The sequence below is a fragment of the Chlorella variabilis genome, assembly GCF_000147415.1.
Source record: "Chlorella variabilis unplaced genomic scaffold CHLNCscaffold_5, whole genome shotgun sequence".
Lineage (NCBI taxonomy): Eukaryota > Viridiplantae > Chlorophyta > Trebouxiophyceae > Chlorellales > Chlorellaceae > Chlorella > Chlorella variabilis.
In genome coordinates this window covers 778893-792137 of record NW_005435083.1, presented here as the reverse complement: position 1 = coordinate 792137, position 13245 = coordinate 778893, and the positions used below count along the sequence as shown (strand labels likewise).

At 61.4% G+C, this 13245-nt stretch overlaps 5 protein-coding genes across 5 annotated transcripts in view; 2 read left to right on the top strand and 3 right to left on the bottom strand.

The window, feature by feature from the left end:
* CHLNCDRAFT_142914 (hypothetical protein) overlaps nucleotides 1-704 on the bottom strand; it is a gene marked incomplete at both ends in the record, with an annotated part of 1830 nt that extends 1126 nt beyond the window's left edge. The window contains 2 exons of the mRNA XM_005849479.1: nucleotides 302-371; nucleotides 459-704. Of these exons, the coding sequence (XP_005849541.1) occupies nucleotides 302-371; nucleotides 459-704 (316 nt within the window). The remainder of the gene's footprint in view (nucleotides 1-301; nucleotides 372-458) is intronic.
* An 804-nt stretch (nucleotides 705-1508) lies between these two features.
* Nucleotides 1509-3176, top strand: CHLNCDRAFT_142913 (hypothetical protein; the record flags this gene model as incomplete). The annotated part of the gene is made up of 6 exons (XM_005849743.1): nucleotides 1509-1746; nucleotides 2083-2151; nucleotides 2408-2484; nucleotides 2553-2636; nucleotides 2736-2937; nucleotides 3043-3176. The coding sequence occupies 6 exons, from the start codon at nucleotides 1509-1511 to the stop codon at nucleotides 3174-3176; spliced, it is 804 nt and encodes a 267-aa protein (XP_005849805.1).
* A 519-nt stretch (nucleotides 3177-3695) lies between these two features.
* On the bottom strand, nucleotides 3696-8589 carry CHLNCDRAFT_57236 (hypothetical protein). Its single transcript, XM_005849478.1, has 16 exons — nucleotides 8362-8589; nucleotides 7984-8207; nucleotides 7802-7879; nucleotides 7577-7636; nucleotides 7382-7468; nucleotides 7195-7287; nucleotides 6335-7069; nucleotides 6103-6222; nucleotides 5953-6026; nucleotides 5748-5859; nucleotides 5447-5605; nucleotides 5291-5354; nucleotides 5041-5140; nucleotides 4490-4775; nucleotides 4291-4401; nucleotides 3696-4114 (listed from the first exon to the last, which is right to left on the bottom strand). Exons 1-16 carry the CDS (start codon nucleotides 8540-8542, stop codon nucleotides 3824-3826), a joined length of 2775 nt encoding a protein of 924 aa, XP_005849540.1. The 5' UTR covers nucleotides 8543-8589; the 3' UTR covers nucleotides 3696-3823.
* A 691-nt stretch (nucleotides 8590-9280) lies between these two features.
* CHLNCDRAFT_59626 (hypothetical protein) lies at nucleotides 9281-11318 on the top strand. Its single transcript, XM_005849742.1, has 10 exons — nucleotides 9281-9376; nucleotides 9597-9705; nucleotides 9808-9847; nucleotides 9967-10036; nucleotides 10193-10322; nucleotides 10435-10496; nucleotides 10616-10689; nucleotides 10802-10935; nucleotides 11051-11067; nucleotides 11177-11318. The coding sequence occupies exons 1-10, from the start codon at nucleotides 9317-9319 to the stop codon at nucleotides 11228-11230; spliced, it is 750 nt and encodes a 249-aa protein (XP_005849804.1). The 5' UTR covers nucleotides 9281-9316; the 3' UTR covers nucleotides 11231-11318.
* Nucleotides 11319-11384: 66 nt separating this feature from the next.
* CHLNCDRAFT_142910 (hypothetical protein) lies at nucleotides 11385-12951 on the bottom strand (the record flags this gene model as incomplete). The annotated part of the gene is made up of 8 exons (XM_005849477.1): nucleotides 11385-11431; nucleotides 11567-11646; nucleotides 11727-11823; nucleotides 11955-12032; nucleotides 12139-12344; nucleotides 12454-12649; nucleotides 12760-12843; nucleotides 12945-12951. 8 exons carry the CDS (start codon nucleotides 12949-12951, stop codon nucleotides 11385-11387), a joined length of 795 nt encoding a protein of 264 aa, XP_005849539.1.
* Nucleotides 12952-13245: the final 294 nt, after the last annotated feature.

Genomic DNA, 13245 nt, shown 5'->3' with positions numbered 1-13245 from the left:
ACCTGACGCCATCCGCGAGCCCCCCCCGGTTAAGATTGCCCGTTGGAAAAGCCCTTGACCTTGGGTGCCCCGGTGGGTGGCCCCCCCCAGGCCTGCCCGCCCGCCCCCCCGCCCGGGCCCTTCTTCTTCTTCTTTTCCCCCCCCCCCCCCCCCCCCCCCAGCAGCACACTGGTTCCGATGACTGGGGTAGTGGGGAGGGAGGCAGAAAAAGAAGAAGAAGAATGGCCCAGCCAGTCAGCCAGCCAGCCAAGCCTAGCTGGCGCCACACACCCAGCCACCCAACGTCAACGGCCTTCTCCACTGGCAATCTTAACCTGCAGTCGCCTGCAGATGGCGTCCAGCTGCGCCACCAGCTCCTCTAGCTGCTCAGTCTGCAAAGAAGGCGGGAGGTTGCAGCATCAGCCACCAGCCTCCAGCCCGCATCGCCCTACATGCGCCCGCACAATGGACTCGCAAACCTGCGCCTCCAGCATGCCCAGCGCCCGCAGCTGTGGTGCCACCTGTTTCCCGTGCTGCTGCCACAGCTCTTCCAGCTGGCGTGTGGCTGCCGCTGCACCGCCGCCCAGTTGCTGGCACCGCTCTGCAACCGCCTCGTTGCATGCATGCAGCAGCCGCTGCTCGCTGCAGCCCTTGGCCAGCTCGGCACTGACAGACAACCGTAGCTGGGTCAGGAGGCAGGGGGCGGCTCCGGGCATGGTCGTCATGGAGGGCACAGCAGCGGGTGCTGTCGAAGCTGGGTCACTCCCAGCTGCCATTGGGCCGGTGCAGCTGTTGCCGCTGCATTCGTCGTTGGTGGGGCAGCTCATCCGGCGGGCGACTGTGGCGGCAGCAGGCGGCGGCGGGGAGGAGGCGATCTCCGCTGCTGGAGTAGGTGGTGGTGGTGTGCGGGTAGTGGGAAACAACAACAGAAAGAACCGGTGAGTTCTCCTGCAGCGGGATAGCTGCAGTTCCGTGCTGCTGCTCGTGAGTTGGTCCTGTTTTCGGAGCCGAGGAGCAGGATGGAGCAGTTTCCACAGAGCTGAATATGTTTGGTGGCGGGGAGCTGTGAACTTGAACTGATTTGAGGTCAGAAATCCTGCAGCAGTACACCTGCCTCGCTGGTTTGTGTTGCGTGTCTGTTCTCATCTGATACAGTGTACACAGTGCCCACAAGGCCATGGTCTGCGCGGTAGCAACAGCATAGAGTCTTTCCAATGAAGTCTCGCTCTCAAGCACGAGCCGAGGCGAGCTCGGATGGCAGCCAGCAGCAGCAGGAGCCTTCAACAGCGGCAGTGGGGGCTGCCCCGCTGCCACCCGCCGCCGACGAGGCACCGCCGCCTGCAGGCAACAGGCCGAGCAGCCCCTGGCATGCGTTAGACGTGCAAAGCGTGGACAATGGCCGCACCCCGCTTCACAAACAGGCAGACGGCGGGAGCCTGGCACCAGAGTCGGCAACCGAATCGGTTGCGCTGTTGCCGGCTCGTGCAGCAGTTCTGCCAGGCAGCCTCTCACCCCAAGAGAAAATCTACATGACTGCGCTCTTCACAGCAACGGCTGCACTGTTGTATGCCGACCAGAATCTGTTGGCGCCCAATTTGACTGCAATTGCTGAAGACTTTGGCTTCGATGATCAGCAGCGAGACCGGCTGCTGGGAGGTTTTATAGCGGCCGCCTTCTTTGGAGTTGGGGCTCCAGCGGCGCTCCTGTTTGGCTGGCTGAGCGACAGGGTCAACCGGTGCAGGCTGCTCTTTGCGGCAGTTATGCTGGGTGCGCCTGTGGATGTGGAGCCAGCTTGCATTAGCCTGGATGTCCATTGTATTGGCTGTCCACTGCCGCAGGCGAGGCCCCTACCATTTTGACGATCGTGGTTACAAGATACTGGCAGCTGTTCACGTTGCGGCTGTTGACGGGCATTGCGCTGGGGGGCGCCTTGCCGTGCGTGAGGCCAGGGGCAGGCTGCATGTGGAGGGCCCGCAGCCCCGAGCCATGTGCTGAGGGGCGCTTTGGCCGCCCATCTCACATACCCCCTCTATGCCCTCCCGCCCCGCAGGGTTGTATTTTCACTTTTGGGTGATCTCTTTCCCCCCTCCCGTCGCGCTGGAGTCAGCAGCATCGTGCAGCTCAGCACAGGTGTCGGCCTGGCGCTGGGCCAGGGCATCGCCGGCTTTGTAGGTGCGCATCGAGCGCACTGCTGGCCCAGACTGCAATGTGTTCTGTGCATGAACGGGGCTTGTACATTCCAATTGAGCTGCAGGCCCTGCAGCTGGGTGGAGGTGGCCCTTTCTCATCGTGTCACTGCCCGCGGTAGCAGGTACCATCCCCACGCAACCATGTTGATGCGCAACTGCCCAGCTGTGTTTTTTTGCTCTTGGCTTGCTGGCTCTCCTGGCCAGAAAGTCTGAACCAGCACTTCCACCAATGTGTGCAGTGTCCTGCGTGATGCTGCTCACTTGCCGAGAGCCCCTGCGTGGTGGCACCGAGGCTGCGCTGCAGGAGCACTTTCAGGTAGGCCGAAAGAACCAGCGCATCATGCCTACTTCTTGCACTCAAGACTGCTCCTCATCCCATTGCAGGACCACCCTGAAGACTTTGCATACAGCGAGCAGATGACGTGGAGAAAGCTGGGTCGGCTCCTTCTCATCAAGACCAACGTGCTGGTGATTTTGCAGGCGCGCAGTGGCCAGGGGCTGTTGGGTTGTGGCTTTGCTTCGGTGAACCTGATCAAAGCTGACCCAGGTGCCGTATTGCTCTTGCAGGGCCTGTTTGGTTGCCTTCCTTGGGGCATGATCCTCGTGTTTCTGAATGACTTCATGTCCCAGGACAAGGGCCTGACTGTGCAGCAGGCCACGCTGGTGCTGCTCGTCCTAGGGATTGGCGGTGGAGTGGGGGTGGTGGGGGGCGGATGTTTGGGTCAATGGCTCTACAACCGCCAGAAGTGGAGCATGCCCGCGTTTATCGGTAAGCGCCCCGGGCCGTCTGCCAAATGGCTTTGTTTGGGGGGCCAACACAAATTGCCCCCCCCCCCCCATTGTTGGGCTGAATGGACTTAACTTCCCGCTGCAGGCACTTGCACTATTTTGGGGGTTTTACCCATGTATGCTCTTCTATCGGACGTTGCCTCTGCTATGCCGCTGACCATCATCATGGCGATGCTGACGGGCGCGCTGAGTGGCACAGTGGGGCCAAACATGCGGTAGGCTGGCATCGCTTGTGGCGCGCCCTTTCAATGCACGTGTTGATGTTCTATTCACTGAATAGACTCCAAAATGACCCATCCCTATGCTGGGCAGTGCTATGATATTGAATGTCAACGAACCAGAAACGCGGGGCACGGCACTGGCGCTGCAGACCATGCTGGATGACGTTGGCAAGGGTGCGCGGGGCACACTCTCAGGAATGCCTGCACACTGCTGTTTCCTGATGCCTGGGTTGCCTCTCCCCACGTTGCCACCCTTTCAGGCCTGGGCCCCGTGTTTGTGGCATTCTTTATTCAGCGGCTGGGCCGCGTTGCAGCTTTCAACCTCAGCACTGCGGGCTGGATACCATGCGGCTTGTTGCTGCTGGGCACCAGCTTCACGCTGGCAAGAGATGAAGCTGCCATGCAACACCGGCTTGGGCGCGTGCTGAGCAGGCGCTACACCTTCTCGTCATCAGCACTGCGTCAGCTAGAAGATGAACATGGGCAGCCCCTCCGTCAATGACCCACCGCCCTTTCTCGCCTAATTGTAATTTAGCATGGTACAAAGGTGTTAGCACCGGAGCACAGTGAATGAAATGAAATGCCAGGGATGAAATGATAAGGTGTTGCCAATTCCTGCGACTGACTCTCGTGAGCCTCCTGCCACTACCAGGCATCTATTTCCTCTCGTATGTTGGGAGCAACGCGATTGCGCTTTGTAGTGGTGGTGGCTGGTTTGGTCTTCGCTTTGCCAGTGCCAGCGCCCTTAGCGCTGCTGCTGCTCCTGCCGACGATGGCGCCATTCTCAGCGGAGGCCTTGCTGTTGGCACTGGCGGCCCTCGCTCCAACAGCATCAGCCGTGAGGATGTCGGCCAGTGCCATGTCCTCCCCACCATCCACGCTGCCCTGCATGCTGCGCCGTGCTGCATATGTCTTGGAGGCCAGCTCAAACAGGCCCTGCAACAGGGGGTCGGCAGCAGAGGAGCTCCTAGGGGTGTGTGTGTATGAGGGGGGTGGGGTGGGGGCCGGCGCGAGCGTGCAGACAGCGCGGTGGCGAGGCCGGTGGTGTCTGCCAAAAAAATGCCGGGAATGTGGCCACCCAGATAGGTGCCTGATGTTTGCTTTCTACTCACCTCCCTGCCACTTAGCCCTGTGCTTGCAGCCAGCTCGCTGATGTGCTCCTGCCACTCGCTAAAGCCAGGCTTGCGGCTGCCAGTCACAGCATATCCCAGCTCGCCGGCAAGCTACAGCAGCAAAAGATGAGAGCTTCAACGGGCCGAGATGCCCCAAGCCGCACATTGTCACTCGTCTTCTTCACTTGACAATGCTCACCTCGTACAGCCCTCCCCAGCGCTCCACAGCTCGCGCAATGTCATACCGCCCTGCCCCGTACAAAGTCATCTTTTGCGGGCATAAGGCCTCCAGAACGGGTGAGAATGCCAGGTAAGGCAGCCGGCATTTCCGCCCAACCAGACGCATGGCATATCGATTACCATGGAGCGCTGACTGCATGAACGACTTGCTACTGCACCCACCCGGGGGAAGGCCCTGCTCCTCAATGAATTCGTCCAGCTCGGCCCTCACATTTTCTGGAGAATCCCAGTAGCCCTTGGGCCGCCTGCAAATTGCAGTGCAATATCTACCCCTCAGCAGCGCCCAAGCAGCACATAGACAGCTGGGTTCAACGCAGCAACACTGCCTTTCACCTGCCCTTGGCCTTCAGCTTCCATCCCAACTGCTGTGCCACTACGGTGGGACCACCATGAGCACTGATGGCCTTTTCCAAGTCGCTTCTGCACTTGCACACAATTTGGTAGACGAAATGCAGCCAACCAAGATCTCTGCAGCTCCAGCATGCACCAGCACCACAAGGCGATGCACACCTGTTCATCTCGCGAAGCTCGCTGCGAGTCGGCAGCACCCCATTGGTGCCAAAGCAGCGCTCCAACTCCGCCACCAAGACAGCAAAGTCATCCACCATGTCTGCATCCCCCACAACGACAAATACAAAGGTACATCTCACCGTTGCTTAATAGGACGCTACCGCGGCTGGGAGCACCGCATTGTGCACCAAGCAGGACCAAAGCTTCCCACGACAAGACTTGCCTGATAAGGAGGGCCGTTCCACTTTACGTCGCAGCGCTGTGGCAGCAGCGCTCTCTCCCGCCTCTTCAAGCCGCCGAATGTCGCGCTCGGCCTGCGAGATTGGGAAGCAAGACAGACACAAGTCGCAATACAATTGTACGTGCACACCAGGAATAGCATGGCAGCTGCCCCGCAAAGGTCTACCTGCAAGCTTTCCACGCGCTGCTTGATGGCGGCGAGGTTGGAGGGCACATCCTCGAAGACGGTGCGCTCCAGAAGCGGTTCCAGCACTCCCAGCATGCGGGTCGAACGAGGAATGACAATCTCCACAGCATACTTGAGCTGGGTCTGTGAAGCAGAAGGCTGCAAACCATGAAGAGGAAAACTCAGTGGCAATTATGGCAAAAGGGACAGATGCGCGTGCAAATAAGCTGTGGCAGGTGCATAGGTGCTGCACAGCTATGGAAGAACCGAGGCCCCCACCACGTAGAGATGCAGGCCTCACCTCCGCATCGCTGGTGGTGCTGCTGCTGTTGCCAGATAATGGCAGCCCTTGAAGCATCCACTTGCCCTGGAACCGCTCAAAGTCGCCTGCCACCTGGCGAAACTGGATCTCGCTGCAGACAACAGGACTCTGCCGGGTTGCGACAACTCGGGCCAGGCATGTGCGTCCTGCTAGCGCCCCATCCGTGAGCCTCTAACCAACTCACCCCTGCGGCTTCTCGATGAGGTCCAGCACACTCTCAGCATGCAGGCACATGTAGAGCATCCGCTTGTAACCAACCTGCACACCACACTTGGGTCAGTCAGCGGATGCGGATGTGTCATGCTGACAGGCTCCAGCATCCCTGCCTCCGTGCCTGCCGTATGCGGATAATGTTGGCGGGCGCGTTGCTAGGCAGCGCAATGCGCTGGCTAACTGCCAGGTTGGGTATGAACTCCGCCAGCCGATTATAGTCTGTCAGCACATCCCACACAGCCTAGATGGCAGGGAAGAACAAAACACGCACAACCGTCAGGTCATCCAGCGAACAGCAGCAACGTCCGACATCCCATCACGACAAATCACCGCATTGCTGCCGGCGAGCACACCTCTGGAGAGGCATCTATGGTGATAGCGGCCACGGCTCGCCGGTGCAGCATGTCAAAGGTGTCCAACCGGCGCAGGTGGACCTCGGCAGCTCCAGCAGGCACAGCACGGCTGCTGCCACTGCTCCCCAGGCCAGTTGGCACAGGCAGCGCGTTGGAGGTGGGGCTGACAGTGCTGGACCCGTTGCTGCTGGCGCGGCTGTCTGCCCGCCTCAGCCCAAAGGCTGGGTATGCTGCCTGCAACTGCTCCTTCACCTCCTGTCGCTGGTTGAGCTCGTCCTGCGTCTCAGGCTGCATGGTGCTGCGGTTGCCTGCGGGTGGCAACGGCACAGACACAACCCCGAGGTACAGAGACTGCGGGTCGGCCTGCTGTTGCAGCTGCAGCGGCCGTAACGTCTGCTCCTCCTGCTGCGGCTGCGGATCGGCAGGCCCCGCCCCCTGCTGCTGTCGCTGTCGATCCGCAGTCAGAGGGGCAGCCTCAGGAAACGTGCTGCCGGTCAGGCGCCAAAAGGGGCCCTTGCTGGGGAGCGTGTCATCCCTGCCCTCTGCCTGCCGCCGCTGTCTAGAAGCCTCGTCCACTGCTGCTGCAGCACAACGCGCGGCCTGCTCCTCTGCGACCTCCTGCTCCCAGGACAGCCTTCCCACTTCTGGTGGTGGCAGCTGCACTGGAATTGGTGGGTCGTCCTCGATACCTGCCCACCGAGCCAGGCCAGATGCTCGCAGCTTGGTGGCAGCTATCTGCAAGCAAAACACAAGCCCCTTCCCGTGCTCGACATCTTTGGCCATAGTCTGTAACGCTGCAGCCCGACTGAATGACAGTGGTGTCCCTTGGGGGCAAACGGAGAGCACGCAGCATGGCGCACCTCCTCTGCCCTGCGCGACACTGCCTGTATGTTTGCGGGCAGGCCCGCTCGCACCACGTAACTGACGACAGAGCTGGGCAGAGAGATCTTGGGCTGCAGCAGGAAAAGAAGTGACAAACAATTGAGCGTGGGTATTAGGGATACACCACTAAAATGGGTGTGTGCTTAGGCATGCACTGTTGCACACCTGCACGGTGATGTCAAACCGCAGCAACGTGGCCATGCCCACTGCACTGCTAGGGTCCGGCTCCACCACCCAGCGCCCGCTCATCTCCTGCACTCGGGCACGCGTTCAGGACGCAAGAGCTGCTGGCGCGCCATCGCCCAGCTGTCAGGCAGGCAATGGCTATCCAAATCCATAACAGGCAGGCCTTTGGCCAACCTTGAAATCGCCATCGACCATGTTGAACCGCGCTTCTCGCCGGCCCAGCGGCAGCCGAACCTGCAGCGAACAGTGGCCTTGCTGCTGCTGGGAAGTTCCATCCTTGGATATGATGCACGATGCAACAAGCTCATAGGCATGGGCCACGACTTACGGCCTTGATGCCTGCAGCCAAGCGCAATGCAAGTAATGGCAGCCCGGCAGGACAGCAGCGCAGCAGCCCACCTCCTCAACCGCGATCACCGCTTCCGCCTCCAGACGCCACAGTACGCCCTGGCTGCACCCCCGCTGCCGGATCCACACCTGCAGAAGCGAGGGCGTGAAAGGTGTGTTTAATGATCTGCTATCTATGATCTGTTGTCAATTATAGTGACCATCAACAAAAAATGCACGTGCCAGAAGCCCACCCGGCCGGTGCGAGGGCTGGGCAGCCGCTCGCAGCTCTCCAGGTTGGGCACAAAGTCGGCCAGCCGCTCGTAGTTGGTGAGTACCCGCCACACCACGTCCACGGGCGCCTGCACCACCGTCTCGGCCACGATGCGCTTGCCGCTGTCCTGCTTGGCCGCCTCGTACACCTTTACGGTGCTGCGGGGTACGCTGCTGCTGCTGCTGCCCCCACCATAGCTGCTGCCTGCAGCTCAAGGGTGAAGCCCAGTCGTGCTGCAGCCGGCAACGTTGCCCCTGCAAGGCGGCGCCTCTGGCTCCGCGCCGGCAGCGAGCGGTGGTGCCTACTACACTTAATGGCGAGCTCCCTCCGTTCAACCATACAGGAGTCAACCACCTACCTGCATAACCAGCCGCAGAGGAGAGTGGTGGAGCTCGCTGCTGCCGCCTGGGGTGCCGTGGCGTCTGCAAGCTGCGGCCGTCTCGCAAGGGTTGTGCTAGCTGCTGATGGCGAGCTGGACTGTGTAGCGTGCAGTGTGTGTAAGTAAAGGCTGAGGAAGCGGCCCCCTCGGGGGGCCTCATATGGCTCAGAGCAGCGGCTCCAGAGCTCTTCCCGGGCCGGACGAGCTGTAGGCACTAACAAATGTTTCGGACACCCAGGATTGGCTGCCGATGAGTTGTACCTATGTACAGCCGGCACCGCCACGGCGGCCGCGGTCTCACTTGCGTGTGTGCTTAGTCAACTCTGCACGGTGTGCCGGCCAAATTATACACTCTTCCAATACTCTGGACAAGACATTGTGTTCTATTGTGTTCGATTGTGATACCGAACAGTGTAGTGCACATGCCACCCACCGTCACATGACGGATACTGTGGCCCACCCCACACGCAGCACACAGTCTCTAAAAGACAATACCCCGCCACATGCAGCCCTGCTCGACCTGCTGCAGACTGTCCACTGCTGCGCTCACTTGTCGTCACTCGCCGCGAGCCTTGCGGCGCCGTCGCCGCTGCCAACTCCCGCCACCGGCATACTGCACAGTTCAACGCACCTCCCGGGCTACAGAGCATGAATTCCTGAGGGGGAGAGCCAAGCAAAAGGTTAGGTGGGATAATTGATCTGAAGAAGAGGGAGTGGCGGTGAACCTCCGCGGCGCGGCTGGCCCGTGATCGGACCAGCGGCTTGCGAGTAATGAATGGCAAATCGCCCCAAGGGGCAAGCGAGCTCGAATGTCGGATGAGCGGACCCTGGCGTGCGTGTGTGGGGTTCGCGATGGGTGCCGAATCACGCCCTCCCGAGGGCCAGGCTGTCTCATCCTCGTTCGATTTGCCCTCCCCGACCTCATCGGACCAGGATGCAGGCCTCCCTCGCCCCCACCCGGGTTGCCCTCGGCCGGACCTCCTCCCGCGTGCAGGTGGGCTGCCCCTTTCCCCCAAGCCCCCGCCTTTCTGGCAGCCGGGTGACCTGACGGCAGTGTGGGGAGCCAGCGGGCGGTATTTTTTGCACCCGACTGGGAACCAGTCTTGGTGGAGGGTGCCGCCATCGGCGCGGGAGGCCCTTTGCTCCTTGCGTCCTTCCTCTTAGCGAGAGTGTCAACCCTCGACCCTCCTGCCGGTGCCGCTGGGATTGTGCAGGCCCGCCGGTCCGCGGTGGTGGTGTATGCCGCCTCCCGCCCCCTGTGGCAGCCCGGCGTCACGCCGCCCGCCCACCTGGACGGCACCCTGCCCGGCGACTTCGGCTTTGGTGAGCCACGTGGCACAGGCAGCAATCAGCTGGGCATGCCATGGCAGGCTGCTCGATGGTTGGATGCATTGACAGCATCCTGCTCGACGTCCTGCCCTGCAGACCCCCTGAACCTGGGCGTGAACAAGGAGGCGCTGGACTGGTGAGAGTGAACTGAGGCAGCCAAGCGCGCATGCACGCCTCACCCAGGGCACGCTGTGGAAGCCAGCTCCATGCCAGGGGAGACAGCATCATCAAGGTCGTGCTGCTGTCGCTGTGCAGGTATCGCAACGCTGAGCTGCAGAATGGCCGCTGGGCCATGCTTGGCGTGGCCGGCATCATCTTCCCCGCGGTGCGAAACCTTGCGCTGCAAAACAGCAGCACGTTGCAGCAGGACAGCGGCACAGCTTGCTTTGGCGGTGGGCAGGCGTCGAAATCGCCCGGCTGGGGGCACACGACCATAACCCATCGCTGACTCCGCGCCCAAGCCTGCTGCTGTTTCCCACAGGAGCTGACCCGTGTGGGCCTGCTGAACGTGCCCGACTGGGCGGATGCGGGCAAGGTGTATGCTGAGAGCGAGAACGCCATCCCCTTCGCCTCGCTGCTCATGGTCCAGTTTTTCCTGTTCAACTTTGTTGGTGAGCCATCCGCTTTTGCATGTTGCATGTCGGTGACTGTTCGCACAGAGTTGCTTGCTGCAGTCACATGCCCGCCACCAACACCAACGCCACGCCTTGCGCCTCACCGCAGAGATCAAGCGCTGGGAGGACATCAAGAAGCCCGGCAGCCAGGCGGAGGCGGGCAGCTTCCTGGTGAGCACTCACCAAGGCGGTGGTGGTGTCGTGCCTGGAAAGCGGTGGCAGCGCACTATGCTTCCAAGCCGCAGCACCAGCATTTATCGACGCCAAGCTGCCTGCCTGCTTGCGTTCAGGGCTTTGAGAGCGCCTTCAAGGGCTCTGGCGTGAGTGGTTACCCTGGCGGCCCCTTCAACCCCCTGGGCCTCGGGTGAGTGGTGGGGCCACCGGCTTGGATTGTTCGCACTTCATTACTCACTAACTCCAGCCCCAAGCTCACTGTTGTTCGTGTGCCCGCGGCCCCGCCATTACTCTGGGTGCAGCAACAGCAGCAAGGAGTCCATGGACGACTTCAAGTGGCGGGAGATCCGCAACGGCCGCCTCGCCATGATGGCTTTCCTTGGCTTCCTGGCCCAGCATGCCGCCACTGGCAAGGGGCCGCTGGACAACCTGGCTGGTGGGTGCCTGGTCTTGGCTTAATGTTGCCTGGCAGGCACGATGACCGTTATCGACTGTGAGGGATTGCCAACCCCTCCCTCATTCTTACCCATGCTCCTATTGCCCTGCCGCAGATCATCTTGCGGACCCGGTAAGTTTGCATAGGGTTTTCGGTAACTTTTGGGCTTTTGGTGTTAGCCTGCCTTGTGGTGTTGGTGTGCTCGATGCAACTAACACAATTTCTCTCTCCCTTCTTGCAGTGGGCGAACAACTTCTGCTCGAACGGCGTGAGCCTGCCTGTCTCCATCTTCTGAGGTAGAGAGGCTCAGCTGACGAGAATCCCGAGATGCTGAATTTCCTTCCTTTTTCGCTACAGTAATTGCTGTGTAACTTCTCGCTGACATTGCGGCAGGGAGAGACAGCTTGCATACAACAACATATGATGTTACAAGCGTCGTGTCAGCCTCCTCATTTGGACCACAGGCTCTCCCACTGCCCGCTGGCACCACCAAGTGCTGCAGCAGTTGCGCGGGAAGAGGAAGGCATCGCAGCAGGCAGGCCCGGCAGGCCATGTGGCTTGGCTGCAGGTCTCCCCAAGGCTGACACTGGAGGTTGTTGCTGCTGCTCTTGCAGTGCCACACTTGCTGCACCCGCAGTCTTCTTGTCCCGAGGCTTGAAGCCCAGCAAACGAAGAACGAAGCGTGCCAGCTCTCCATATAGCGAGCCAAACCTGCGCCCGATGGAATCAGCGCAGCAGTGAGTGCCGCCATTTGCGCCAAACTTTGTGCCATTTGACCATTGGCCGCACACCTGTCTAGCAGCTGCAGCAGCGCAGAGATGAAGAAGTGCACCGCGTGTGCATTCTCGTCTACCAAGAAAGACAAGCGCCCAAAAAAGTGGACCACCCCTGCAGCGATGGCATGCTCGCATCGGGGCAAGGTGTGTGGTGGGCAAGGTGTGTGGGCCAACCTGCCAAGCCATTCCAAGCCTGCACAACACTGGTCGGCTGCGACTTCTCCCCAGCTGTGCCTGTCCCACCTGAAATGGCATGGAGCATGGCCTGCCAGGCCGAGGGCGGCTGCGGAGGGGCATTGGGGTCGTTGGGATCGTAGGGGCCTGCAGTGTGCGACAAGTGTGCAAGAGGTCGGGAGGCGGTATTAGATGTGCACTCCTTGGGCTCACCGCAGCCCTTTTGCCATGCACACTTTGACAGCCAACTCACCCATCATTCCCGGCCCGTACATTCCACCGCCGCCGTAGCCGCCGTACATTCCACTGCCATACATGCCGCCTCCACCATACATGGCGGGTCGACCATACATGCCGCCGCCAAAGCCGCCGCCCCCATACATTCCGCTGCCATAGCTGCCATACATGCTGCCTCCATAGCCGCCACCGTACATGCCCCCACCGTACGCAGTCTGCGGCCTGCATCCAGGCAACGCAGCACACTTGCCAGTGCGGGCACGTATGTTCACAATTCTGGTGGGCGGCAGCGAGTGCATTGAGCAGAGTCGGTGAAAGATGCTTGGCGCACCTGTTGTATAAAGAGGTGCCGTAGCCGCTGCCGTAGCCTGCACCGTAGCTGGTGCTCGCAGCACTGGTGACCGCGCCGCCCTGGTGCTCCCAGGGGCGTGGCGGGGCCTGCGCCGCCCCGCCACCGCTCCCGCTGGTGACGGCCGCTAGTGCGCTGGTGGTGGCTGCCGCGGGCGTCACAGTCTGTGTGGGTGCGCCTGCGCAGGCGGGCGGGGATAGAGCCACAGATATGAGTGGCAAACCAGCGGCGGCGCAATTTCGCCGCTCGCCGCCGGCCGCTCCCAGCCTGCAGGCGCAGCCAGCGCACCTGCCGGCCGCTCCCATGGCTTGGGCAGGCCGTCAGCCGGGCTGCTCGTGCCCTGCCCGGGCCGGCTGCGCTCCCACGGCTTCCCTGCAGCACAGCAGTCTGTGCGGGCGGCGGCGTGTGAGCCCAGCGAGAGGTCGGGGCTGCTGAGTGCAGTTGGGCCTGAGCCAGTGCCCCGTCCCCCCTACCTGCCATGGCGGCCTCGCTGAGTGGCTTGCGACTATGGTTTGGCGACTGCGAGAGGTTTGTACACGCCGGAGCTGCATACGAGTTCAGGCAACTCCTGCAGTACAGTGCCGCGCGGGCGCGCTGGCGTTGCGCGTTCAGAGGTCGGATGTCATGCCGGCACGTACTCTGAAATCGTCGCAATCTGAAATCGTGTCCCCAGCTGCCCCTTCGGTTGCGGGACTCTGCTGTCCTCCCTGTCCCGCGCGTGTAGTGGCCCAGGCAGGTCACGGGCACGCAGGAACAGCCGAAACCCTCGCCAGA